Here is a 27116-nt window from a genome sequence, read left to right as displayed (position 1 = left end):
ACTTAAGTGTGCATAAATAATAGACATTAGCTGTTAAATTTGAAGTGCAATAGAAACAAGGTGTTTCAGGCTGGTCTGGGTGAGAATTTGCTTTTAGATAGAATGCATTTTTGTTCCGACAATTACATTTTTGCAATTGTACGTGTCTAATACATGCATGGGCAACTTATAACACACCAAAGAAACAGAAAAACATGTATTCGCGGCATATGACCCCTTTAACAATAAACACAGTATTGTAAAGTGTTACTGGGAAAATAAATAGCAAAATATCATATAACGTGTATTTATTTAGTGGGATGTAGGTCATGCAGTCCCTATAGACGTTTTGTTGTTTTTGTATGTTAAATCATTACACACACCACAGCGACTCTCTAAAAACATCAACGGGATGAAGCATGGCTCTTTAAACCCATTCATATAACAGACTCCATCATGCACTTCAAAACCCTCTGTTCGCCTGGATACAGCGACAGCATCCAGCTCTCTCATTGGCTAGGAGAGATGTCTGCTTCACAACCAACCAAGTGCGCTAGCTCTCTCCTCTGTTTACCATTGGTTGCTTGTTGACATCACTGTAATAAATTTGCCCAGGGATCAGTTTTAACCTCTTAGGTATCCATATCAGCAGTGATATTAACATTGAACAATACCAAGAAAACTGATTGCTTTGTTCATTTTTTAGATTTAAACTGGAGAAATGTGTCATCAGTGTAAGGCAGGGATTATGTTTACAACAGAGATGATCTGTAATCCTTCTCATTTGATTTTTATGAGTTCTGCTCTTCTTGTCCTAGTTATCTTCAGATCCATCTGTGTATGTGTGCTGGTGGTTTTCAATGAGGATCTCATCATCAACATATCTCATCGGCTCCCTCCAAACTGTGTCAGTTAGCACATGAGAGTATCACAATCATCATAATCTCAAAATCTCCTAAAAATAATTAAATACTTTCTATAGGTTAAGTAACACCATAAACAAAAATATGACAAAGTTTAAAATGCATTACTCAAGAAATGCCAGTTGAATGCAGTCTTAATTCTGATTTCTGCATGAACAGCACAACCGCCACTTATTTTCAAGGAATCACGTTCCATTGCATTTTCCTTTGATTTCATCTCTGTTTATCTCTCACTGCAATTAACATTAAAATCCATTAGGGTGGGAATACTTTATATTTTTCCAAGAAGAATGACAATCACTGGCAAAGCTGAAAGTCTGGCAGCCCCCCCAAACAGTCTTAAATATTCATAAGGAGCATATATTTGTCTGTATACAGATGTTTATTATATGGAGACTTAAATGATCTGTCTACTGGGGGAAGTGGGAGTTTCCCACATTAGGAGGGCGGAACCGGCGTTCCAGGAACCAGGACGAGAGGAGGAGGGTCCGATTCACTTTACTGAACCGATTAAAATAAACAGATTTAATAACTGAATCAATGAAGTGCCTGAAGCCTCACTCACAAACATATTTATGTTTTAAAACACATTTAGTCGAATGTTTTTATCACAGTGTTTTGTTTGAAATATACTTATATATATAGGCTATATATATATATATATATATATATATATATATATTATACTTTTGTCAAATGTTAGTTTCATATTCCAACACGTAATGACACTCATTTCAAAGTTTCACTTCCGAATCTCAAGTTCAAATGAGTTCGGTTCATTATAAAGATTCAAATGAACGATTCGTTGGCGAATCGGACATCAGAGGAGGGCAGATAGAAAAATCACAGCTACCACCACAACATGATCACTAGTCCACAGCCCAAACACACCGGATCAAAAAACAACAGCTTTCAACATTTCGGACCGATTCTGAGGTGTGGTCTCGGGGGCTGTGTTTGAAGGGCTCGTGTTTTCTCTCTGTTTTTAAGCCGTCAGGGAGTGGATCTGTCTCAGACGCCATCTTTAGCAGCAGCAGCCAGGGAGGGTGAAGTTCTCCCGGGCCACCGTTAACCAGCACCGGGCCGGAAGAGTTTCTGTACCGGACCCTCATGCTCCACAGCGATCGGGGTTTTCCGGGACTGACTTGGGCTCGACAGGGTTGTTTCTGTCTTCCGGGTTTGCTGTTGTTGTGTTTGGAAGAGTTTTCCTGGGCTGGCCGCTCATTCTGGCCTGTTGGGAGGGTAAGTAACGCTAAGCTGTTAGCTCATGTGCTAACTTAAAGTTCACGTCAAAACAATCAGATGTTGAGTTTTTAACGCAGCGCAAACTTTAATGTAACGTTTTTATCTGACGTCAACAAATCGGTGACTTATCAATACGTATGGCACAGTAATGTTAATTTCGAGTGATGTTAGTTTCCACCCAAGTCAAGGGTTTCAACACAGCTGCAGGTGAACTTACTGTAAATAGATTATTCTTATATTATAGGACATCAGCTCTGCAAGTGTGTATTGAAGACATTAAAGTATGTATCAGTCATCAGCAGGACTCGCCCATGCTGCCAATCCCAGTGTTATCTATCACATTGGTATGTTCGTATATGAAATATAATGTGTGTGTATATGTTTATATACGTTGCATTGTACATACACGGGCTAAAAGTCACGCGGTTCTTGCACAGTACGAGACGAAGCAGAGCAGATCATCTCCACGCTTTAAAGCACGGTGTACACATCTCTCATGTATTTGTGTAAACAGCCGTTTAATTGGCCTAGTATGTGTACAGTTGAGTCACGCAGTTGATATGTATGGCTAAATGATTATGATGGATAGTCGTAGCTACTGTTTACATTTAGGAACGCTTCCTGCAACTTGATCACTATCTTTTTTTATGAGAGAATCCATTTATTGTTGTAGACATAGGGATTTATAGATAGATCCTCGACATTGAGGACAAAACATTGCTTCATTGCATCGCTGTCCATTGATGTTCCAGTGCTGTCACCTGTATACTGATGCTGGCATGCTGAGCTTGCCCTCCCACAGAGGAAATGGTTGCACTGATTCAAAAGCAATGAAGTTCTTCCATGGTGGCCCGCTGCATTTGTTTATGGCTTTGCATTGCGCATAAACATGCAAACCGGTGGTATGTGAACAAGAGGCTGAATAGTGCCTCTGTTGTTGAGAGACACTAACTGCTTTCTCCCCCTCAATTGTCTTTCTCTGACCTCATTGCCGCCACTTAAATCTGGGCCTCTGTCCTGTCTCCACACACAGCATCCGTTACACGGTGCCCTCGGGTTCCCCACTCCCACATCATTCTGATATCAGACCTCTGATTATCATTGATGTGATCAAGTGACTAACACCAGTTTGTCTCTTGCCCTGGTCTAGTGTTGTGGCATGATGCTGTCCTTTTCTCTTGCTGGACTGTGGTTGGCTCAGACCTTTTACATGTTTATTATAGGTGTATATAGCTATGTATACATAGATTTGCCTTTTGATCTTTTTGTTGAATTATGATTACAATTTTAGAGTTCAACAATAAAGAAATTGCAGATTTTTATTCGTAAATAATAATGAATCGTTTTTGTACCAGGGTTTTACGTGTAAAAGAAGTGAATATTTTTAGTTAAATGATGAAATACATTTTTTATTTGTGCCACCAACACAGCGAAATGTGACTTCTTAGACAGTTAGTTACTCACAAAAAAACATAATTTCATCCATTCTAACGAACAATATGGACATTTCATCTATGTTAGCTGCAATTTATAGTGACAATGAAGCCCTGCCTCAGAATTTCACACTCTGGTCATTTCTCACACAATTTAGGAAAAATATTGAATGTTATGTTCTAATGATGGCATGAAAATCTTCGTACTCTGTCAATTCCATTAAAGTACATGTCATAAGTTGGCAACAATGAATAAGACAATTTATTTACATAAGGTGTTCTCTAAAAGCAATACAATTGTTGAAAAACGATTTACATGGGAAGCTGTTGAGACTTTATTGCCTGGCTGTCTGCCAAAAACAATACCATGAATAGGGAGTAAGATTTGTCTGTTAAACCGTGATCCACACAGGTGCAGTTAGAGCGCTGAGCCTAATCACTCACAAGGTCATAATCAGTGTTTATAAATACACGGCAGTGTACATTGCTGACAGAGGAGAGCATTTTTAAAGCTGTGCGTGTGGAGAAGGACGTGGTCAGAGCTGAGCTTCTGTTTGTATAACAAATGAAGGAGCTCCCTGCTTGAACGGGGAGGTTCCTGGACATTCCTCCAAATTTGAATTTAAGGGATGTTGTGATTCGTGATACGGGAGATGGATAAGTTATTTGATGTCACAAAGAGTTCCTAAAGCCCAGTCCAGGAATGTATCTGTGGGTATATTTTGTGTAGCCAGAACTGTTTGTGATGGTTGTTTACAGTGGAACACGTAACCACAAAGGACCATTTTTGTATTACGAGACAAGAATGGCAATTTATAAAAATGTGTAGTGCCAAAGACATAAATGTAAACCTAGACAAACTGAATGGTCAAATCCGGCTAGTTCCTTGTGTTTCACGGATTTGTAAGTCGCAATTCAGGTTCTTTTTGTACCTTCCTGAACATCAGTTTGACATTTCTTAAATTAGGTGGTTAAGCTTTCTGACATCAATAGATTTGTTTAAACTTGTCAGGTCATTGGAAAATATGATATAGTCCAACACTGAAGGAAATTAGAAAATGATTTAACAATGTTGATGTTGACTTAAAAAGCTGATAGCAGTTAAATGGTTGAGGGGAAAGATGTAAAGTGTCATCAGCACATGAGCTGAGTGAACAGGAAATATTGAAATACTGAACAAAGCAAATGAAAGCCAAAGGAATTCCTGCCCTCGTGTTGTGTTGTCTTGTATTGTTTTATGTTGTGTTGTTATCCTTTCCCTTCACATTCTTTCTCTGTGTGTATGTTGAATGGTATGATGGGGTGTCATCTCGTTCTGGACTCAAAGCCTGACACATGCATGACACATAGCCTCAGCATCTGGCAGCTAGCATCAAAATTCATCGTCCGAGGTCATTTAGAATTTAATTGGGAATGCATAGTTGTATTTCAATTTGAGTAAGGGATGTCAATTTGGACAAAATCCTATAATGGATCTTCATTTGAATTAACGATGAATTAATCGATTAGTCGTTTACATTAACACTGCAATATGCCACTGCAGGAAGGCGTGCAAATGCTATGCAAAACGCCAGCTTCATCAAAAATCTGGTTATCTGGTGTATTTTGATTTACTTTTTGAAAAAGTTAACAAGTCTACAGTTAACAAGCCTACAGCAGAGAAAACCCGTTTCTCTTACTCACGGAAGCGAAACCTAGATCTGACAAGAATATCTGGCTTTATTTTTTATAATGTTGATTATAAACATTATAATCATCAGTCATCTGAGGAAGAATTACTAATCCTGCTGACCACCACAGCATATAAATATGTTTTTCTTTGTTGTTTATGGCCAGTGAAGTGCAGTGAAGTGCCAGTCTTATTTAGCTTTGCATTTTGCATCAATAAATAAAGTCAACTAATGTAGCCTAAGGAATTACAACGCGTTTAAAAAAATCATCTGTGCGAATGTTTTTACAGGTGACGACCCAATTTGAAGTCTTAGGAGAAAAATACAGGCTTTAGGTATGGAAAAGGGTACCAGTCTAAGGCCAAACTTGTATTTTCAGCCTTAGCCTTATATATTTCTAACAAACTCTATTTATATTAAAGAAGAAATTAAACTTTAATTAAGAAAAGCTCTCCTCCACCTTGACCTGTCAATCATATTGCGTCCATTGTCCAAATTAACTTTCTTTCATTTCTATAAAAATGTAAAAGGAAGGTGTGTCGGTAGCCAAGTAATGTAATAAGTGAATAGCCATTGTGGTTTTCCATGATTCTGCTGTAGGTGCTTTGTACATGTGCATGACCTTGAATTCCATCATCCTTAAGTTATTTCGAGTAAACTGTCATCGACAAGGAATCGATCGTCGATTAATCATTAACAATCCCTAATTTGAGTAGAATAAAACTTGTGTGAATGTAGTTTTTATGACACTAAGTCGTACAGTGGGATTTTCTTCAGAGGCTTTGCATTGCAAATGTATTATAGAAGATATTATATTATATTTGCTTTATCACTAAAACAGGTTTTCCTTGTGGATTTGCACTTGTTACCAATCAGCTAATTTAATATTTCAAATCTTTGTTTTTATTTAACTTTGGTAAGAAGCTGTACTTGGTCTAACTCAATAAAACCATTAAGGGTGATACCAGACACCTATGCTTTGTGTCAGGGTTTATTTAGCAACACCAACCGGTTGGCTGTATGGTATCCCTTACATACATTAGTCAAAGTGATGTGAAGTTTATGATGTCATCATTCATTTTTTACGCATGAATTAACTTCCTCTGTGTAGCAATATGATGTCTTTCAATTGCAATCCCGTTTATTATCCTTCTTGTCATTACACATTGGTATCCTGTGGGGTGTGACGTGACCAATGCAATTCAAATAACAATTTGTGAATTGAAAAAAGCCATTTTATTTTGTCCAGCCCTGATCAAATGGGATGTGTCATCATGACAAGTACATTTTGCGAATAGTTTTCCTAGTAAAGAAAAGTAAAGCTTATACCCTCAGCACAATGTTTTAGAGTTTAGGTTTCTTTATTTCTTAATCCCTAATTGCGACAATAAAATCAACTTAAAATCGCAATTCCTTTTGAAAATTAATCCTTTACATTTTATGGTTCAAAATATTGTGATACCAGCTTAGTGTGTTGTTACACCATTAATTGTTACACTACATTAACACAATGCACAAGTGAATTGTGGGTAGTGTCAAAATGCATAGCTAAAAAAAATAGTCTTTCTGCAGACGTCCGTACAACCTTTCAAAATGCCGGACAACAGAAATTGTGCCACTGCCCAGTTTGGCACACTGTGGGCATTTTCGGATACAGCCAATGTGTCTGTTAGCTCTGAATCTATAGTTCTGTGTGTATAAAGGTGAATGGCATGGTGTGATTAGAGTGGGCCAATGGTGTGTGTGGGGCAGAGTGTGTGGTGGCAGGGTGCGAGGCAGCTGGTGTGGTGGGAGGACGAAGCTCGGGCCAGTCTTGTGACTGTAGCATCAGCCCTTAGCTTTCAGCATTGTGTCTGTGCAGCCGATCATCTGAGCAGTGCTCTGGGGAGGGGAGCGGCGCAAGAACCCAACATGCTCGAGCGACAAACAAAGCACTACTTCAGAATGAGGTCATTCCTATGTGGCTATAGTTTGATGGTGTTTACTAATAAAGGCCGCAGTGGGAATGCAGGACGGTTGTGTAAGCATGACAACATCTCCAATTTTTATTCAAGAAAGTGTTAAAGTTAAATTGCAGTGATGTTTGCAGCTATCATAAATGACAAAATGGTGCATAATATCCATGTTGTGGATACTACCCAGTCTTTTGTGTGAGTCTGCCACTCCTTACCCTCCATTATGTGTAGTCTCACTAAACCAACAGACGGAATGCTGTGTCATATTGTGGTGGAGTATTCGCTTTTAACTTTAAATTGTAACATGGCACATTGTCTACGCGTACGTCCCGAAGCTGGAAGGGGGGGTTTGTGATGGTTTGGAATAGTGATGGAGGTCAGAAACCGCCAAAGGAAGTCATAGAGCTTGAAAAGCGTTGCTGCTGTCTGACGTTACGGTCTAGATTCACACAGATGTGGACCAGGTGTTACGATGTCGCTCATTATATCGCTCTGTCTGTTAGTCATCCATGCACGTAAGCAGATAAACATCGTTTCAGAGCGCGTTCTGAGAGGGCCGTCTGCAGCCTCTCGGCCATTGGCTCTGAGATGCGGTTGCTATGGCAACTGATGTGCAAGTTGTTGCTGGGCTTCAGATGGGAACTGGTGCTGGAAGCGATCGCGCTCTCCTGAGTTCTGGCCAGAGTGAGTGTGCTTGTCTGTCCTGATAGGCTGCCTAATAACATCACACTTTTGCCCAACAACATCAAAATATTTTGGTATCCCTGTTTATTATGTAAATGTATACTTGTCTTTTTTTACATGAATGTACCCAGAGCTTGTTTCTATCATATTAACCAAACAGCCATTTGTTTTTTACTAGAAATTCCAGCATCATGCTGGTGAATCAGTGGCTGTCTCTGAAATCGCCTACTTCCATACTATATAGTAGGCGAAAATTAGTATCATGAATAGTATGTCCGAAACCTCAGTATGCAAAAAACAGTAGGCGAGAAAAACCAGATGGTCTAGATTTGTGAGTGTGGATCGGATGGACACTTATCTATCCCACGATGCCACAGTAGCTGAAATTTTGTCCGAATTTTATTTTTAATTTAAGTAATTCAAATATAGCAGAAAAGCTTAAGGCGGACGTCCGTCTTTAATGTAAGTGCCAATAAATGAATTTCTTGTGAATTATTTTTTTATCAATGCTCACATGTAAGTTGTTGTTAATACATCATATAAGCACATGACCATAAAAGATGGAGGACGCAGTATGTCCGAAATTCATACTACACCCACTCATATTATATAGAACGTACTATTTTAACGGCCGATAGGTAGGTACTTATTAAAATTCAGTATGTACGGTCACAGTACGCGATTTCGGACGCAGTGAGTGATTCTGCATTAGTAGATTTTTATTTATACAGTAAAAAGAGGCATAGTTTAAAAACAGTGTTTACAAGATCATTCTCTTTGAATATGCTCACCATTTATTATATTTTGTATATACAAGCTTAAGTGATGTAGTTCATATGTCTTGTGACTAAGTGTGAGACTAGGTCTTATTCAGTGTTCAGAGTCATTATAGAGTAGCAGAAGACTGATAGAGGAAGCAGGAGGGCTGTGGTGTCAGTACTGAAGTCTGAGAGTGTTGTGACTGCAGCCCCTCACAGTCTCCTGCATACTTCCTTTTTCTCTCTCTCTCTCTCTCTCTCTCTCTCGCTCTCTTTTTTCTCGCTCTCTTTTTTCTCGCTCTCTTTTTTCTCGCTCTCTTTTTTCTCTCTCGCTCTCTGAAAAGAAACTCTGTTCTGCACAGCGACTTCATCTGCTGTAATGCGGTGCATAGTGCGGTCCATAAGCCCAGGCTGTTATGCTGCTAACAGCAGTTACAAGTGTTTTTTTTCTTGACCTGTTAGCAGACTTTTTGTGATTTTAAACACTTTGACAAAGGGAATATACCTTTGATTAAAAAAGTACTGTCATTATTTATTCGTCCTTATGTTGTTCAAAACCTATATACTGTATGACACTCTCTTCTGTGAAATACTAAAGAATATTTTCTGATATTTTAACATATGTATCAGAGGTTTTATCTTCGTACAATAGAAGTGAATTTTATGTTCTGCAAAAGAAAGATAGAAAGTCATACAGGAATCAGTCAATTCAGGTAAGCAAATGTTAAAGGGATACTTCACCCAAAAATGAAAATTCTGTCATCATTTACTCACCTTCGAGTTGTTCCAAATCTTTATAAATGTATTTGTTCTGATGAACTCAGAGAAAGATATTTGTAAGAATGCTTATAACCAAACAGACCTTGCCCCCCCATTGACTCCCATTGTAGGAAAAATTACTTTATCTTTTTTTTGTTCTGTTGAACACAAAATAATAAATTTTGCAGAGTGAAGGACAGCAAACAGTTCTGGTGCACTTTTGACTACATTTGTATTTTTTCCAACTGTGGTAGTCAATGGGGGGCAAAATCTGTCTGGGTACAAGCATTCTACCAAATATTTGGAACAACTCGAAGGTGAGTAATTGGTGTTGGTATCCCTTTAACTCCTGTACAAAAGGTCTGATGTAAAAACAAGATTTCTGCATATTGGGGAAACTTAGATCATCATCTCAAATCTCTCTGTCTCTCTCAGGTGTTGGTCCTCATGAGGCCACTGTCTTGCAGATGAGCCATCAGTGGGGGCTGTCGTGTCGCAGACTCAGATAGTGACTGGCTGCTGCGGCCCAGAGCCCACCCCCTCCCAGCATGCCCAACGCTGTTCGCGCGGGGAGCCTGAAGGACCCCGATATCGCAGATCTCTTCTTTAAAGAGGACCCTGAGAAACTCTTCTCAGACCTGAGGGAAATCGGCCATGGCAGCTTTGGCGCAGTATATTTTGTGAGTATCGCATTTATATAATGAAGACTGGTCCTCTTCTGGTGTCTTGACTAGTTCAAATTTGGGGATGAGATTAAATATTCTCTGATACATCATTTACAACATTTACTCAATAATATTTTCATGAATTCAAGCTAAAAAACGTTTGACATAAAATAGCTTTCGTCTGAAATAAATTAGAGCTGTGCTATTTTATTTTAAGCTGTGAACCTTGATATAAAGTAAGATAAATTCATTTTGTTCACTGAATTCATTTATTTTTTGCAGGCGTGGGATGTTAGGACCTCAGAGGTTGTGGCAATCAAGAAAATGTCTTATAGTGGGAAACAGTCCAATGAGGTGAGAAAAAAAATATTTTCCATGCTTGTTTCCTTCTAAATTTCCATAGAGATCTACTAGACTGCAACCTAGTGACATGATGCATGTATCCCATGATTCATTACTTAATCACAGCTCTGACACATTCTGTCTTTTTCCATTTACCAATTATGGTAGCCAGGTGTGTTTATGTTCTAGTGAGTTAACAATGGACTACTGTAACAACATTTCTTCCCATACAAAGAGGACTTATTGATCTGAACTAATATTACTGGCGAAAAACAAAATACCTCAAGAATAAAAACCTTGTTTTTGTTGCTTGTAAGTTGTTTGATGACATAATCAGGGCTTAAATATTTTGATTCATTGTGCCGCCCAGAAAGGGAGTTTCCTTGCATGACTGCATTGGTGTATTGGTGTAACTGCTAAATCTGGTTTAATCCAGTCTTAATTTTTACAGAAATGGCAAGATATAATAAAAGAGGTCAAGTTCCTTCAAAGGATAAAGCATCCAAACAGCATTGAATATAAAGGATGTTACCTGCGAGAACACACAGCATGGGTAAGAAACGTGACACTGCAACAGCATTTCTCACGTTAGCAGAGTATATAAGAGACAATCCTGTGAATAACCTCAATTGTTTGCTTTTTCATGCATGCACTGCTTTCAAACACATCTCCTCTGTTTCTCCAGCTGGTTATGGAGTACTGTCTGGGCTCTGCGTCAGATCTTCTGGAGGGTAAGCTTTGATGTTTCTGATGATTAGATTGTGTACAATGCCCTCCAGTTTTATAGCAAAAAGAACATTTATTTATGGAAGTATTTGTCAGCCTGACCCACTAAAATTAGACAACAGAGTTGATCTTCTGAGCGACCCAAGTAAACCCGTTCTTTTTTTCTTACAGTACACAAGAAACCTTTACAAGAGATAGAGATAGCGGCAATTACTCATGGTGCTTTGCGGGGGCTGGCGTACCTTCACTCCCACAACATGATTCACAGGTGAGATCTCATGTTAAAGGGATACTTCACCCAAAAATAAAAGGTCTGTCATCATTTCCTCACCCTTAGATTATTCCAAACCTGTATACATTTCTTTGTTTTGCTGAAGACAGAGGAAGAAATTTGGAAGAATGTCAGATCTCATCCACCATTTACTGCCAAAGTTGGGAAAATAAATACTATGGGAGTCAATGGTGGTTGACATTTGACATTCTTCCAGATATCTTCCTGTGTGTTCAGCAGGACAAAGAAAGTTATTCTGGTCTGAGGGTAAGTAAATGATGATTTTTGGGTGAAGTATCACTTTTAACTAGCATTTTCTGTATTTGTTATAATAATCCCCGCATTGAATAAAGTGTTAGTTTGTGTGCATGTACAAACACGTGGTCTTCAATATGGTGATATATACGGAGCATGAAGACTGTTTGTAGTCTAAATAAATAGCATTATTTAAAAATGTGAAGCAGGATAGTATATTGTATATATATTGGCATTGTTTTGTGTGGGTCAGTAAGTTTTTGTTAGCTCATCTTGCTCTATAATGTTTCACAGGGACATCAAGGCCGGAAACATCCTGCTCACAGAGCCTGGACAGGTGAAGCTGGCAGATTTCGGGTCCGCATCTATTGCTTCTCCAGCTAATTCTTTTGTGGGGACTCCTTACTGGTGAGTTGCACTGTTTTCTCCATTATCCTTTCATTAGTTTTGAACTGCTTAAAGATCAGGTTATAAACTCATTCACATTTCTCAGCCTTTTTTGGAATGGGTTGTTGGAACGATATACAGTTAAATTACATGATGTTTGCTTTATCGCAGGATGGCCCCAGAGGTGATTCTGGCCATGGATGAAGGTCAATATGACGGAAAGGTTGACATTTGGTCTTTAGGGATAACCTGCATTGAATTAGGTGAGGTGGAACGATTTGGTGTATATAGTTCTAGTTTTGCTCAGGTGTCTGTTTATTGTTTCTGATGAACCTCTTCATCCTTCAGCTGAAAGGAAACCTCCACTCTTTAACATGAATGCAATGAGTGCCTTATACCACATTGCACAGAATGAGAGCCCGTCGCTCCAGTTCAGTGAATGGTGAGTACAATACACAAGTCTATATTGCAGTCTATTTATAACCTCTTTTTGCTCTGAGCTGTAAGTTGTTATCCCAGGACCGACTACTTCAGAAATTTTGTGGACTCATGCCTCCAGAAGTTACCCCAGGACAGACCCAACTCTGAAGAACTTCTGAAAGTAAGCTAGAGAAGGTTTACAGAGTGATTTTTTTTCCCTCTTCTATATGTATTGGACAATGTTGCCTTCAGCTAGATTGTTTCTGAATGTTTGCAGGGCCTCATGCAGACATGTATTGTTATATGTCTGGAAATGTACACATTTTATGTTTGCTTTGCAAAAAATGTTTGTATTTGGATTTTATTTGTACATTCATGCAGTCTGGAAAATCTATTTGGACATAAAAGCCCATTATCACTACAATCTTTATGAAGAACTGACTACTCTTGCCTGTTTCTCTTGACCTTTGTCTATGTGCAGCATGCGTTTGTCCAGCGTGAGCGACCAGATTCGGTGCTTATTGACCTGATCCAGCGCACCAAAGATGCTGTGAGAGAGCTAGACAACCTGCAGTCCCGCAAGATGAAGAAGCTCCTCTTCCATGAGGCCCACAATGGCCCTGCAGTGGAGGTCCCAGACGATGAGGAGGTCAGTTGAATACTGGTTTGTACACACCCTATCTCTGTAACCTTTCTCTTGAAATAAGTTCATGGGGTTTTAACGTTTTGTAGGAGGTGGAGCACAGTGTTGGCCGCACTGGCACGGTGAACAGTGTGGGCAGTAACCAGTCCATCCCTAGTATGTCCATCAGCGCCAGCTCACAGAGCAGTTCTGTCAACAGCCTGCCTGATGCCACAGACGCCACCGATGACAACAAGAGCGAAGTAGATCTGATGGAAAAAGACCAGACCATCATACCCAACAGCTCGTTGATACACGTCAAACCGGTTTGTGCTCTTCCACTTTGTTTCAGTTTACATATGTTTTTTGCATGCGATACGAAGTTGGTTCATTTTCAGTTTCTCATGCCATGAGCAGCATTTTAATGTGGGTTCTGTTTGTGCTGAAGGATGAAGAGAGCTATCAGGAAGAACCAGAGTCTCAAAGGCCGCCAGACGAGCCCCAGTCGCCCCCAGTGCAAACTCCACGCCGCCAGTTCCGCAATCGAGAGCACTTCGCAACCATCCGCACTGCGTCCCTGGTGAGATTAACACCCAAGAAAAGAGCAAAATAATATGTTAACTTTCTTACTACTTTAAGCCGAAATTTATACAGCTCTTAAAGGATAAAAGATCCACTTTAGTAATGGTAATTATATTGTGTCTATGTGTGTGTTAGGTCACCCGTCAGATTCAGGAGCATGAGCAAGACTCTGAGGTTCGAGAGCAGATGTCTGGCTACAAACGTATGCGCAGGCAGCACCAGAAACATCTTCTGGCATTGGAGAACAAGCTAAAGGGCGAGATGGATGAGCACAGACTCAAACTAGACAAGGAACTGGAAAACCAGAGGAACAGCTTTGCCGCAGAGATGGACAAACTCATCAAGAAGCACCAAGCCACTTTGGAAAAAGATGTACAGGAACACAGTTACACATAAACACATAGCAAATATGTTGAAGATGAATGTCGTCTTAGATTATGATGAATTATTCCTTTGCATGGCTAAGATTCGGTTTCATTTATTATTTAACAGTCATAATAAATTCCGAACGGCTGCTCATTAAGTTTAGCACGGTTCTGTATTCTAGGCCAAGACTTTTACCAACGATGAGAAGAAATTCCTGCAGCACATTCAAAGCCATCAAAAAAAAGAGCTCAGCAGCTTCCTGGAATCTCAGAAACGAGAGTACAAACTGCGCAAAGAACAACTTAAAGAGGTCAGAAAGTCATACGAATGTTTACCAGGAGCCTTCATCCTCTTTAATATTCAATTACAGAGTTACAAGCATTGCATTGTTTGCAGGAATTGAATGAGAACCAGTCCACACCAAAGAAAGAGAAGCAGGAGTGGCTGTCCAAGCAGAAGGAGAACTTCCAGCACTTCCAGGCGGAGGAGGAGGCCAACCTTCTCCGTCGACAGAGACAGTATCTGGACCTTGAGTGCCGCAGGTTCAAACGGCGGATTCTCATCGCACGCCACAACATTGAGCAGGATCTCATGAGAGAGGTTAGCAAACATAAAGAGATTTGTCCACTGTGCAACTCCACCATTATTTATACACGTGTTTATAGGAGCTCAACAAGCGTCAGACCCAGAAAGATCTAGAGCATGCCATGCTCCTCCGGCACCACGAGTCCATGCAGGAGTTGGAGTTCAGGCACCTGGGCAACATACAGAAGATGCGTGCGGAGCAGATACGTCTGCAGCACCAGACCGAGCTCACAAACCAGCTGGAGTACAACAAGCGCAGGGAGAGGGAACTCCGACGCAAGCACGTCATGGAGGTCCGACAGCAACCCAAGAGCCTCAAGGTAACATCACTTTCCTCTCAAGATTATTTACCTGTAATGTTAATGGAATAGTTCACCCAAAAATGTTATATCTGTCATCATTTATTCATCTTATGTCATTCAAAACCTGTATATGACCGTTTCATCTGTGGAACAAAAACAATATATATTTTAAGAAATTACTTTTTTGGTGTTCTCGCAATGTTAGTCAATTGGGTCCACTGTTGTTTGGTTACCAACATTCTTCAAAATATCTTCGTCTGTAGAAATAAATAAATTCATACAGGTTTGAAATGACATGAGGCTGGGAAAATGATGAAGATGAAAAACATGGTTTACCATGATTTTGTTGTTTCATTGATAGTCCAAAGAGCTTCAGATCAAAAAACAGTTCCAGGATGCATGCAAGACCCAAACCCGACAATACAAAGCCTTGAGAAACCACCTGCTGGAGAGCACGCCAAAACCAGAACACAAGACCATGCTGAAGAGACTGAAGGAGGAGCAGACGAGGAAACTGGCCATTCTCGCCGAGCAGTACGACCACACCATCAACAACATGCTCTCCTCACAGGCTGTGAGTGCAAAAGCGTATAATAGATGACTCCACCAATGCCTGATCATATAATAACCATCTCTCTCTGTCAGTTGCGCCTAGATGAGGCGCAGGAGGCCGAATGTCAGGTGCTGCGCATGCAGCTGCAGCAGGAGTTGGAGCTGTTGAATGCGTATCAGAGTAAGATCAAGATGCAGACGGACGCACAGCAGGAGCGAGAGAGGAAGGAGTTGGAGCAGAGAGTGTCTCTGAGGAGGGCTCTGCTGGAGACTAAGGTCTACACATTCACTTAAACATGGATAATGAAACATTAGAGTGAAGTGGTGTTGTATTTAAAATATCTTAATAGGATTTACAAAGAAGTGTCAAATGGTTGAGAATGCGTTAGCAGCGCAAAGCTTGTAGGTTTGATTCCCAAGGAACACATATACTATTTAAAATAGTCACTTTGTATAAAAGCATCTACTAGATACATAAATCTAAGGCAATCCAAATTGTTAAACAAAGCTTTAAACCAAACGCTAAAGAGTTCTAGAGTCTGATCATATGACCATGTGATGTCATTCCCACAGATTGAAGAAGAGATGTTGACCTTGCAGAACGAGCGCACAGAGCGGATCCGAAGCCTCCTGGAGCGTCAGGCAAGAGAGATCGAGGCTTTCGACTCGGAGAGCATGCGATTGGGCTTCAGCAACATGGTGCTGGCTAACATCTCTCCTGAGGGCCTCAGCCATAGCTTCCCCGGGGCCCCGGCCAGCTGGATCCCCCATCAGCACTCGGATAGTTCTCAGGGGACACAATGGGGAAGCAGCAGTGGGTCGGGGTCCAGCCACCACTATTACTCCGGTCAAGGAGGGGCTCAGGGCTGGAGTCAGGCCATGCCCGGAGGTGGACTTCCACCATGGGGCCACTCCTCCTCGGGTCCCCCAGGGGCCATGCCAAAAAGCAGCGTGGGGATGCGAAACAGCCCTCAGGCCATTAGGAGGACCACCTCGGGGGGGCGCACTGAGCAGGGCATGACCAGGAGCACCAGCATCACATCTCAGATATCCAACGGTTCGCACCTGTCCTACACATAGACGCCAGTGCGTTCATGCCAACCCTGAACACACAAACACACACAGGGTGGGGGAACGCACTGGCTCAGACGGGCACAGAGAGCAGAACTGGATGCACTTGTCTACCCCGCTTCCCTCTGGTCATTCTTTCTCTTTCGTTTTTTCCCTGTGTGTTTCTTCTTCCTCCATGCAGATGTTCATGCAACAGTAAATATTGCTCAGGTCAGGAGGTAACTCATGTAACTCTACATGAAACGTGTTTGATAAGCATGCAGAGCTAGAGTCACCGTCACTAGAAAGCTATCGTGAGATGTGTTTAGTACTAAAGATATATATATATATATAGAGAGAGAGAGAGAGAGCTATATAAAATAGATGTTTATTGATTTAGTCCACTTAATATGTGGATTAACAAAACCAAAAGCACGTTAAAAAGAGAAGTTAAATTATTAATTATTAAAATAATTTAAGTTCTTGAATATTGTGGAGGTATGAAGTGAACAGGGACACTTTTGAAAGCTAACAAACGATAAGCCTGCTGTTATGCTTAAGGAAAAGGAACGATCTGGGGTCGAAAGAGCAAGGAACAGAAATCAGAATGACTTGAGTATGAGCAGTATATGTAATGTCTGTATTAGGAAGACAGCCGGCCAATCTGTCGAATTGATTTTAAATTTGTACGGTGTTAAAATTGTCAGAATTTTTAAGTTTTGATTTTATCTATATTGAGCATTGTATGTTTTGTCTTTTGAATTACAAATACTTGACCATATAGACTTTTACTATAACGTTTTGTTAGCAGAAGATTAGTGAGGTCATGTTCTCCAAGATGTGTGTTTTTGCGTTTGCAATTGAGGTTTTGAGGAAATGTGTTCATATCTCCTGCATCCTTTGCTTTTCTTAGTCTGTTCTTGAATCAGGCAACACGGTTTTGAGACAGTCTGTCTGTCGTGTCTCAGCCTTTGATACATCCATCCTTCATAACGTCAACCTAGTGTCATCTGGATTGTGTGTTAATGTGATACTAAAGCAGTATATTTCAGATGCAGTCCTACGTTACTTGATATTAAATCAGAATGTTTTCCTTTTGGTCCATTAGTGTTGCATACAACGAGCTTAATGATAAGATATATGTTCAGTGCCTTGAATGTTTTACTGGTTTGAATATTTACACATATTAAGGTTTTTTTCTCCCAAGGTTAGATTTAGTATAATCTTATACCCCAGGTAGTGAACAGACAGAGTGTAATTGATCAGGAGTGTTTGTGGGTTTGACAGTTGGTGCATGTTTGACTCCTGTATGCTCGTGTGAGTGTTTGAATACATTTGTTTGTGTACATACTGATGGATTTCCCCATACTGTAATACTAAACCCATTTTGGTAATACATTTTTAAGGTGCCTTTTTTTATAGCTGCCAAGCAGAAGCACTTTATGTAGCGTTAAGGAATATTTTTACAGATGTTTTGGAGTGCAGGTGTATGTAGTGTGTTATAACACTTGGTAAGTGTCTGACCTGAGGTTGACCAGGTGTTTGCTGTTCAGGGTTTAAACACTTTAAGGAGGTGATAGATATGAATATGGTTTGTTAGTGATTTTTGAATGGTTTATCGGAGGAATCAATAAAACCTTGAATGTACTTTGTCCTCCATCAGGTTTGTGTTTTTGACACTTTGGGATTGTTAAGAATTGTGGGTGCACGGTTGACTTCCTTTCCCCTGAAAGTCATGACAGCAGGCTTTACTGTTTGTGAAACGTAACAAGCAAAACTCTTTCAGTGCATTTAAACACCCTTGATCTGGTGACTTTTACTCTAAATAGCAAAGGGTGTTTTCTTTGTTTTTTCGAGAATACACTACCAGTCAAAAGTTTGGACACACTGAACACATCCCAAATGGAAGTCTAGGCAAAGAGTGTTTACTTTGAATAAGCTGAAGAACCTAACTTACTGTATTTTTATAATTCTAATGTGGAAAATAGTAACATCATTAAGCAACTGAATAACACACAATTATGTTTGACCAAAGATAAACATCTTTGCATAAATAAAATACAGATCTGATTCTGCACACTGTGACCGTTCTTTTAACCAGCTGTGTCCAAACTTTTGGTAAAACGATATATAAATCAATAGAGACCCCAAAGATATTGAAAAAGCCAAAAAGTATCATTTTAATTTCTCCTTGGTTTGTTGGCTGGTAAGCAATTGAGACGACCAAGCACATGAATAACATTTTTCTGTAGATCTAACAGGGAAATCTTGTATCTCTTCATTCCTCCCCTGCTTCTGTCCTCTGTGCCGCCCGTTCGGCAGGTGTCAGTGCCCAGCGTTCTGAGGATACGAGATGTGCTGCCGATGCCCCTGCCTGCCCACACTGTTCCCCACTGCTTTATCTGCCTCTATCCCATCACGCCAAGCTCAACCTGGATCCAGCAGTTTTTAGTGGATGAATGACGTCTAAATGCACTTTCTCGGTCAAGCTAACTTCCAAGCGAGTTTGTTCGTGTGACATCCCTATGACAACAGAATTACTTAGATGAACGGTTTTCCATTCTTATGAAAGTTTCCATAATGTTTTAACACTTCTGATGGAGTACATTACCCTCGCCCTAGTGCAATTATTGGTGAAGACGAAATACTTCCTTCAAGGACTCATCTTTACTCCCTCCCTTTTCTTTCATTATCCCCAAAGAGCTTGATTTACCAAACGGATCCAGCTCTAATCCAAGAATAGAAAGTGTACCTATCTAAACTCTAGATTCATCATCTAGGGGAAAGTGTTCATATTGTACATTTGAGTAACAGATTTAAAAAATTTACAGATTCGATGGTGGCACGGTTTCCACCCATCGGACATCTCTAAATATAAACAAGTTTTAAAGAAAAATAATAAATGTTAAACTATATAACTTGAGCTTTTAAGAGGTTATCGGCCTGTGTACATGGAGACTCACTCTGGGGCCTCAGATATGAACTTCAGGGAGTAGTGTGTGTTTACATGTCATCTCTACACACTTTCTGTTTTCCATTTTTATGAGATCATTTGTCTGTTGATCAAGTGTCCGCACATGCCACAGTCCTTTTGGGTCCTCAAACGCCTTCATGCGGAACCCTGGTGTGAAGTTTGTGCCCGCAGGTGAAGAAGCAAGAATATTCTGCTATGGCTTCAATTTAACAACAAATGTGCAGAACAGAGCTGTTAAAAATACAGCCATATTATTCAGTTTTAATTCTCCCATAGATCTGCATTTATATTAGGGTAAACCTTGTGTTTTTAACCAACAAACGATTTGTTTATAAGAATACCTTTTTGGCGAGGGCTTGGGTTGGCATTACTCATAATTGTGATAACTGTTCATTCGTCAAACCTGCCATCGATATAGATTAAACATTTTATTTTTTCATTTTATCCTAGTTTGAAACACTTGTCCTACTGACTGGAATTAGGGGATATGTAAGTAATACTGATATATGAGAAATACTAGAATGAATTTTATTATAATAATAGAGGTTTAACCTCTGGTCAAACACTGTGCCATTCCACAGCTGCCAAGCCCAATCACTACTGCATTGTGTCCTCTCCAGAGAAACCTATTGACAGGTTATAAAAAAGTGATGTTACTACGTTTTAAAGCATCTGAACACTACAAAGAATTGAAATGAGAAGGTATAGAGAGGGGCTGGTCTGAGGGGAAGGACTACATTTCTGTAAAGAACATCAGTATTCATTTGCTGTGTTTGAAATTTCACACCAATGTAGCCTATTACATACAGAATTGTTTTTCATTATGGGTAGTGTGCCATTTCGAACGCGCCCATTGTTTTCTGGCTCAGCATCACCACTATAGCTTCTATGTAACCTGTAACAAAATGTATAGATTGTGTATCATGTTATTGAATGTCTAAAAGATTACAAAAAGTTTAAAAATACAGAATAAATGGTTTGAAATTGTATCAAAGTATTCTTGAATCCGAGAAAACAAAAGTCTAGGGATAAATGAATTATTTTTTTCTTCTGTAATTACTATTGTGTTGATGGAGGAACACTGGTCAGAGGAGAGGATACGCTGTAATAAAAGTACATTTAGTACAACTGTTTTTCTGGCCTTTTATTGAAAAAAGTTTGATGATTTTTGTTTATTTTGTCAGCAAGATCACAGACGTAACATATTTTTAGCTTAGGTAGTTCAACAAACCGTTCATGTTTTTATATCTTTAATTCAAAATTCACATTAAACAGTTTTCATATGTTCTTTATTGTCAAAGACGAAACATTGTTATTACGTGTATTTCTCTTTTAAAACGGCGGAATTCACAAACAGTTTTCATAATTCTCTAAATACATTAAATAAAAATATTAAATCAAATTAAAGTATCGACCTACCTGGCAGACGACGTCACGTTGTCCGCTTAAGCAAAAACGAGTTCTGATCCATCTGAGCCACCATACTCAAAAAATATATACACAACATTCGTGGGTCTATTGTGCGCATTACTCAGAATATTAAATCTTTTAAAGTCACTTGTAAAGCTTATTTCGTATGAACATGCGGACCGGTCAGAGAAGAAATACATTAAAGCTGGAGCGAACTGACGACATGTAACCTATGAAAGAAACTTCAGATGTTTAACGCTACACAATACTGTCAACAAGGATATAAAGTATATAAACCATCTCGGACATTTCTGAGCTGTTTCAGTACGAATCATGCTGGATCTTCCAAGCAAGGTTTCGTGTGGCTTTGTCAAAGTAAAAACAGCCTTCAAGCAGTGATTTCTGTGGATTTTAATCCCAAAATCAAGCATGGATCACCACGCGTGTGTAAACCTATTTGCATTTATAAACTCCTACATTGTAATCTGCGCCGCAGCTATACGATCATTTGGGAGCTATATAGTAAACCTTACTGTACCGTAACAGCGGGGTAAAGTAATGAGTCCTCAAGTAAACATGCTGTCTGGACTTGGACTTGGACTGATCTGGCTCTGTTTAACCCGGTGGTGTCACTGCAGACTGGTCTGCGACAACGGAAAGGTAAAGAGTTTAAATACATTCTATGAGGTTTTTATATAGTAAAATTTATCCAAATTATACATTGAATCTTGTGCTTGTACAGATGTGCATGGTATCCCTGCAAAAACAAAATACTAGAAACCATTACAGAAATGCAAATTGATTGTTGAGAATTATATTGGTTTGAATGGAAACAATCTTGGTCTGTGTGTGTCTCTTTGAGTAGTAAGGTGTTAGTGTGTTTGCTTCTGTTGATGGGATTGTGTCTGGAAGATGGGAAACCAATAGAGCACCATTCAATCCGTCTGGACACACTATAAAGGAATTTTAAAATGTTTTTTATGGAAAACCACTAGATATTCTTTTCAGCAAGAATATCACACGGTTGTTTTATTATCCAACAGGCAAATCTCACGACAGACCTACCAGGACCTGAGGAACTCATTTGTCGAGAGCTTTCGCCACAGTCACAGATGGTAAAGGGTGTTTTTGTACTTGCAGTGTACAGATCTCTATCAAATGCTCACATTTAAAACGTTTGATGACACAAAAACATGACTGACAGGTTTTCTTTTTTCCGGTTGCAGAATATTCCTGATTTTGACACAAAACATGTTAACACGGTAACGTTTATTTTGCATTTCATTGTCATTGTAAAAACTAAATTGGTTTAATGATTAAACATTTAGAATAGCGGAATTGTTCCTGTTGTTTTACCACATCAAATCCACACATGTGGCTCGATTCTTGGTCACTTCTGTGTTGCGCAGGCTGCTGGTTTCATCTGTATGGACACACCCATTACATACAATGATCTCATGCCCACCCAGTAAGATAACACACAATTTTATTTATGTGTTAATGGCCCTAGCTCATATATAGGTATGCCGTTTAACTTGTTTGATTTGTTGTGTTTTTCATTTTAGTGGTCCTTACCGGCCTGTTGAGGCAGAGAGTGGAGAATACCTGTATTGTCCTCCTCAGCGCTGGTTACACAACCTCAAAGTAATGCACACAGTCACATTACACCTGTACTTACGTTAATTCCCATGCCTATATCACTAATAAGCAGCACTGAACATTTTATTTTTGACAGAATGGTGCGCTGGTGCTTCTGTATCACCCCTGTGTCTCAGCTGAAGCTCGCAGGAATCTCGCTGTGTTGGCTCGCTCGTGTCTGACTCATTACATTCTCACACCTCACCCCTGGCTCAGCCGACGCAGAGTGAGTCACGAGACAGTACATTAACTTGTATAACACATGTCAAGATTGCTTGTGGCTGAAAAGATTGTGTTTGTTAAAATGCTTTCTATGCAGACTTTCCACACTAATATTTTTAACAGACATGGGTTATGTGTCTTTCTCCAAGCCCTTAGCTGTGGTCTCTTGGGGCCGCTCGCTAGAGATGTCTCGCATCTCATCTGGGATTTGCGATTGGTTGGTCTCCATTTCCTACAACATTAGTCAATTTAGCACGAGCCAAAGAACAAAGTACAATCTGTACTTGACCAAACCAGCACCTCTGGCCAGACCAATGAACATAAAGCAAAAGATGTGCAATGGGGAAGGATTAAAGGTAAAAAATTGCATATTGATGACTATATCAGTGCCTATCAAATGGTAATTAATATCAGAATATATTTATATTATCATGAGCTGCATAGTATTAATTCTAAAATGAATGATGCATTAAATATTATTGCATTAATGCTAAATTTACCATACTTAGTATTTAATGCTAAACTTACATCACATGACAGCAGTTTAAATTTATAGCTAAACTCAGTTACATTATGCCATGACTATTTTCCCTGCTTATAACATTCCTCTGTTGCCTGATATCAATCACACCTAACAGTTTTAACAAATGGAATTTCCTAAATCACAACTAGTAAGCTCTCCCTATTTTTCATAACCATTTACTCAGTAACTTTGAATCAAAGTCACCGAGTGCAGCTGTGACACGTCTGAGGGGACCTGGCCCTCCCGGCTTTTTGCTCTTTTTATTCATCATTGGAGTTTAGGTTCCTCGCCACAGGGCGTGTTGACTTGCTCACCGGGAGACTGCTTTTATTAGATATTATTTACTAGAATGATCTTGCTTGTTCTATAAACACCATGCACTGTGCTGTGTTTGACCTTATCTGTGTTTTTCTTATTTTCTCCTGTAAGCTGCTTTGGAACAGAGCACATTGTGAAAAGTGCTATATAAATATAATTAAATTTAATTGAATAATATGCAAAATTATTAACAGTTCAGCCAAAAATGAAAATGTTGTCTTTATTTCTTCACCATCAAGTTGTTCCAAATCTGTATAAATGTATTTGTTCTGATGAACACAGAGAAAGATATTTGGAAGAATACTTGTAACCAAACAGTTCTTGACCACCATTGACCATTGTAGGAAAAATAGCTTTCACACATTTCAAACTAACCTCCAATATATTGTTTGTAAGTATTGCTGCTTGGAAGCTCTGGATCTTAATGATGTACAGAGGACCAGAAGAAAATCCAGAAAGACCAGGATGGCCCTCAAAGAAACATCACAGGAAGTGACACCAAGAATCAAACCCAACAAACTTAACAGCACAGAGAGTGCAAAACAGAACATCAGAGACAAACTATCTCAAAATAACACAAAGGAGATGACCTCCTTGTTATTGTTTAACATTAACGTCACACAATCTCACAATTCATCTAAGGACTTACGAGAACTAGTTGGAGTGTCCAAGGAGAAAACTGATGCAGAGAATCAACTTGTCCAGAATAATGTTGAAAGAAATAAAAACCAGACAGACCGAAAGTCAGAAAGCAGGAGGCATCGGATTAAGACTGATACAAAGGCACAGAGAACTGAATCTGAATGCACAGATCTCACAAAGTGTGGAGTCCCACAGTCTCCACATATAGGGGGTCCATTGAGAGGGGAGAGGATACACATTCCACGCACCGATGAGGCCGCGTGGGCAGCAGCCGCTCTGGGCTTCCTGCTGGTGCTGCTCACCCTGTCCGTGCTCCACACGCGCCTCTATCGGCACTGCAGGTCCTCGACCAGCCTTTACTGGCAAGACGGCCAGCAAGACTATGAGAACGTGGGTGGTAAGTACACAGTCATAAGTTCATGTCTTGTAAACAGTTGTACTTGTAAACCAGATTTATACCTGAGGTGTCACATGTTGCAGACATAATCCGTCGGAGAATCAGGATGGTTGGCCGGAGGAAGAGGAGGTGCAGCTATAACAGGAGACAGGAAAGTGCATTACTGTCTAACTCCAGCGCCGAGGAGAATTCTGAGTGACTTGGATTGTTGAACACTCATGGGAATTGACTGGATATGAACGATTGGATTGAATACTAGTTTTGGTTTCTGCTCATCCGTCACCCACCGATTTAATACAGACGTTTTTATTGAAAAACTGTTATGTATCAGAAGAACTGATACTTACACGAACACAGGATGACAACTTAAAAACAAGTTTTCTGTCTTTATAACACTACTTTCTTTAGCAATTGTTTACAAGTCAGTGTGAAATACCATGTACACATTGAATGTCTTGAGAGTTAAGTTGTCTTTTATTACAGTTAGAATTTTACTCATTTAAAGCATTATGGAAGGTTTTAGATATGCTGTGGCCTTTGGATTTTATTTGAGAGGTTTTAGTATTATTATCAAAACCAAAGCAATTCATAATATCTGTAGAGAGCTATACGTTACATTTCCATTTATCGCAGTCGCTGATGTTTGGCTGGCACATGCCTGCTTGCTGCCATCTTTCTTCATGTGCTCGCATCTCTGCCCCAAATGTTATATCAGAGATGTGAAGGACATGATTCATTATTTTCCAAAATCATGTCCTATGATGTGAAATGTGATTTTTGCCTGCAGAACGGTGCAGTTGCTCACTAGTTAAACATTGACCTCCTGTGGCAATGTTAGTATGAAAACATGCTGCTTTTCTCACTCTAGCTCCATCATTTGGTGAGAACGAGTGCAGTTTATGTATGATGATAACACAAGGAGATGGCAGCAGAGACCTCTGCAATTCTGAAAAGACACACTTTAGTTGCTTTAGCTGTTTTTTCTTTTCAAAGTATTAATTACAGGGACGTTTGGAGTAAAGACATGAATTAGTCAGAGTTGTGTCTCATTAAATATATAACAAATATGTGACAGGGATCTCATTTTTCACATTCATGTAGTCTCTAACAAACATTTACTCTTGGTACAGCCAACTTAACATGACTAATGCCTTTATTACTTTACAAACATAAAAAACTATTGAAAGCAGGGGTGTCACAATTGTATTGACAATAACTGTGATATTAAAACCATTAATATCAATATCATGTTAATTCCACACATATTATTGTAAACTATTCAGCACCTATTTAAAATGGACACAGTGATTGAAAACATTTGCATTTGGAGAGTGATGCATTGACCAAATAATAGACAACACACAAAATTAAAGATGAATTAGACCAATTTTCATTTATTTAAAAACTCTCAATGAAATTGTGATAGTGTTGTTATTGTTGGTCACGATAACCGCATTGTGAGAATTGTAATAGCCATAACTTTAAGAATATTTTATAATATATTTTATTGAAATTGAATTTACTAAACTGCAGTGTTCTGGTTGAAACATTTAATCTTTATGGGTAATCATATCAGTGTTGTATTTAAACGTCACTGTAGTCACGTTATCCATATTGCAGTCCTTTTTAAAAAGGATTATAAAGGTGTAGTCTGGATCATGACGGATATAGTGTTTTGAAATTCTGTTCAGTCAGAGCATAGGACATTTACATTAAGTCATTTAGCAGACACTTTTATCCTAAGCGACTTACAAAGAGATCAGGGAGCAACTGATATCTTAACAATAAGAAGCTGCATCCAACAGTTTGCCAATTCATAATCCAGTGTTGTTATCTGACCCATCATGACTTTGCCTTTGAGAACAGGTTATCATGTTAGACTGACATTAATCTTGTTAAATGTATGTGAGTCCACCATAAAATACAGTATGCATTTTAATAGTCTATTTTTTATACAATGATGCTGCAGTACTGGACTTTCTAGCAGATTTTTTCTGTTCCTTCCCAACGTCAAGTCTTCATGTTAGAACTGTTCGGTTATCTCTTTGATGATCTGGGTCCTCTTTTGCAAGCAAGAGTTTTGCAACGGACGTAAAATAATAAATGCATTGCAGTATGAATCATTGGTCGATGTTGTGAAACCATAAAAAAGAGATTTCACAGAGGTGTTTGCAATATGTATGAAACTTCCCAATCCAGTATCAGAATAGAAAAGCGTGAATGTTGTTTAGACTAAGGCACACTGTAGTTAAAATATACCTTAAATCTGTTCGAACATGACGCTTGATGGGCCATTAATCTACTTGTTTAAATTACACTGTGTTTTTGTCTTTTCACTTTAAGGAATCCTGGCAGGGCTTTTGGCAAGAATTGTGCATCCAAGATGTGCATATTCAGGATGTGTTTTTTCCTTTATGTTTGACGAACGTGAGAAACAATGTATTCCACCCCTGTAGACACC

General features: G+C 39.3%; 2 protein-coding genes across 2 annotated transcripts; both read left to right on the top strand.

The window, feature by feature from the left end:
- Nucleotides 1–1706: 1706 nt before the first annotated feature.
- On the top strand, nucleotides 1707–18229 carry taok1a (TAO kinase 1a). Its single transcript, XM_079481980.1, has 20 exons — nucleotides 1707–2144; nucleotides 9842–10086; nucleotides 10354–10425; nucleotides 10865–10966; nucleotides 11099–11144; nucleotides 11311–11407; nucleotides 11960–12073; nucleotides 12224–12315; nucleotides 12401–12494; nucleotides 12572–12653; nucleotides 12954–13121; nucleotides 13205–13420; nucleotides 13543–13674; nucleotides 13812–14048; nucleotides 14224–14352; nucleotides 14439–14642; nucleotides 14708–14947; nucleotides 15291–15503; nucleotides 15575–15757; nucleotides 16055–18229. Exons 2-20 carry the CDS (start codon nucleotides 9955–9957, stop codon nucleotides 16559–16561), a joined length of 3060 nt encoding a protein of 1019 aa, XP_079338106.1. The 5' UTR covers nucleotides 1707–2144; nucleotides 9842–9954; the 3' UTR covers nucleotides 16562–18229.
- Nucleotides 18230–20472: 2243 nt separating this feature from the next.
- tp53i13 (tumor protein p53 inducible protein 13) lies at nucleotides 20473–26592 on the top strand. Its single transcript, XM_079481981.1, has 9 exons — nucleotides 20473–21575; nucleotides 21959–22030; nucleotides 22142–22177; nucleotides 22325–22383; nucleotides 22481–22559; nucleotides 22651–22779; nucleotides 22925–23131; nucleotides 24013–24655; nucleotides 24739–26592. The coding sequence occupies exons 1-9, from the start codon at nucleotides 21474–21476 to the stop codon at nucleotides 24852–24854; spliced, it is 1443 nt and encodes a 480-aa protein (XP_079338107.1). The 5' UTR covers nucleotides 20473–21473; the 3' UTR covers nucleotides 24855–26592.
- Nucleotides 26593–27116: the final 524 nt, after the last annotated feature.

This window comes from Barbatula barbatula, assembly GCF_947034865.1.
Source record: "Barbatula barbatula genome assembly, chromosome: 19".
Taxonomy (NCBI): Eukaryota; Metazoa; Chordata; class Actinopteri; order Cypriniformes; family Nemacheilidae; genus Barbatula; species Barbatula barbatula.
This window is presented reverse-complemented; position numbering and strand designations above follow the sequence as displayed.

What these genes read in the sequence shown, in the direction of transcription:
- tp53i13 (XM_079481981.1), top strand. Translation starts at nt 21,474, where the DNA reads ATGAGTCCTCAAGTAAACATGCTGTCTGGACTTGGACTTGGACTGATC. An exon ending in AATGATCTCATGCCCACCCA is followed by an intron (nt 22,384 to 22,480) that starts GTAAGATAACAC and finishes TTTTCATTTTAG; the next exon opens with TGGTCCTTACCGGCCTGTTG. An exon ending in CCTGGCTCAGCCGACGCAGA is followed by an intron (nt 22,780 to 22,924) that starts GTGAGTCACGAG and finishes TCTTTCTCCAAG; the next exon opens with CCCTTAGCTGTGGTCTCTTG.
- taok1a (XM_079481980.1), top strand. Translation starts at nt 9,955, where the DNA reads ATGCCCAACGCTGTTCGCGCGGGGAGCCTGAAGGACCCCGATATCGCA. An exon ending in TGCGAGAACACACAGCATGG is followed by an intron (nt 10,967 to 11,098) that starts GTAAGAAACGTG and finishes CTGTTTCTCCAG; the next exon opens with CTGGTTATGGAGTACTGTCT. An exon ending in CGTTGATACACGTCAAACCG is followed by an intron (nt 13,421 to 13,542) that starts GTTTGTGCTCTT and finishes TTTGTGCTGAAG; the next exon opens with GATGAAGAGAGCTATCAGGA.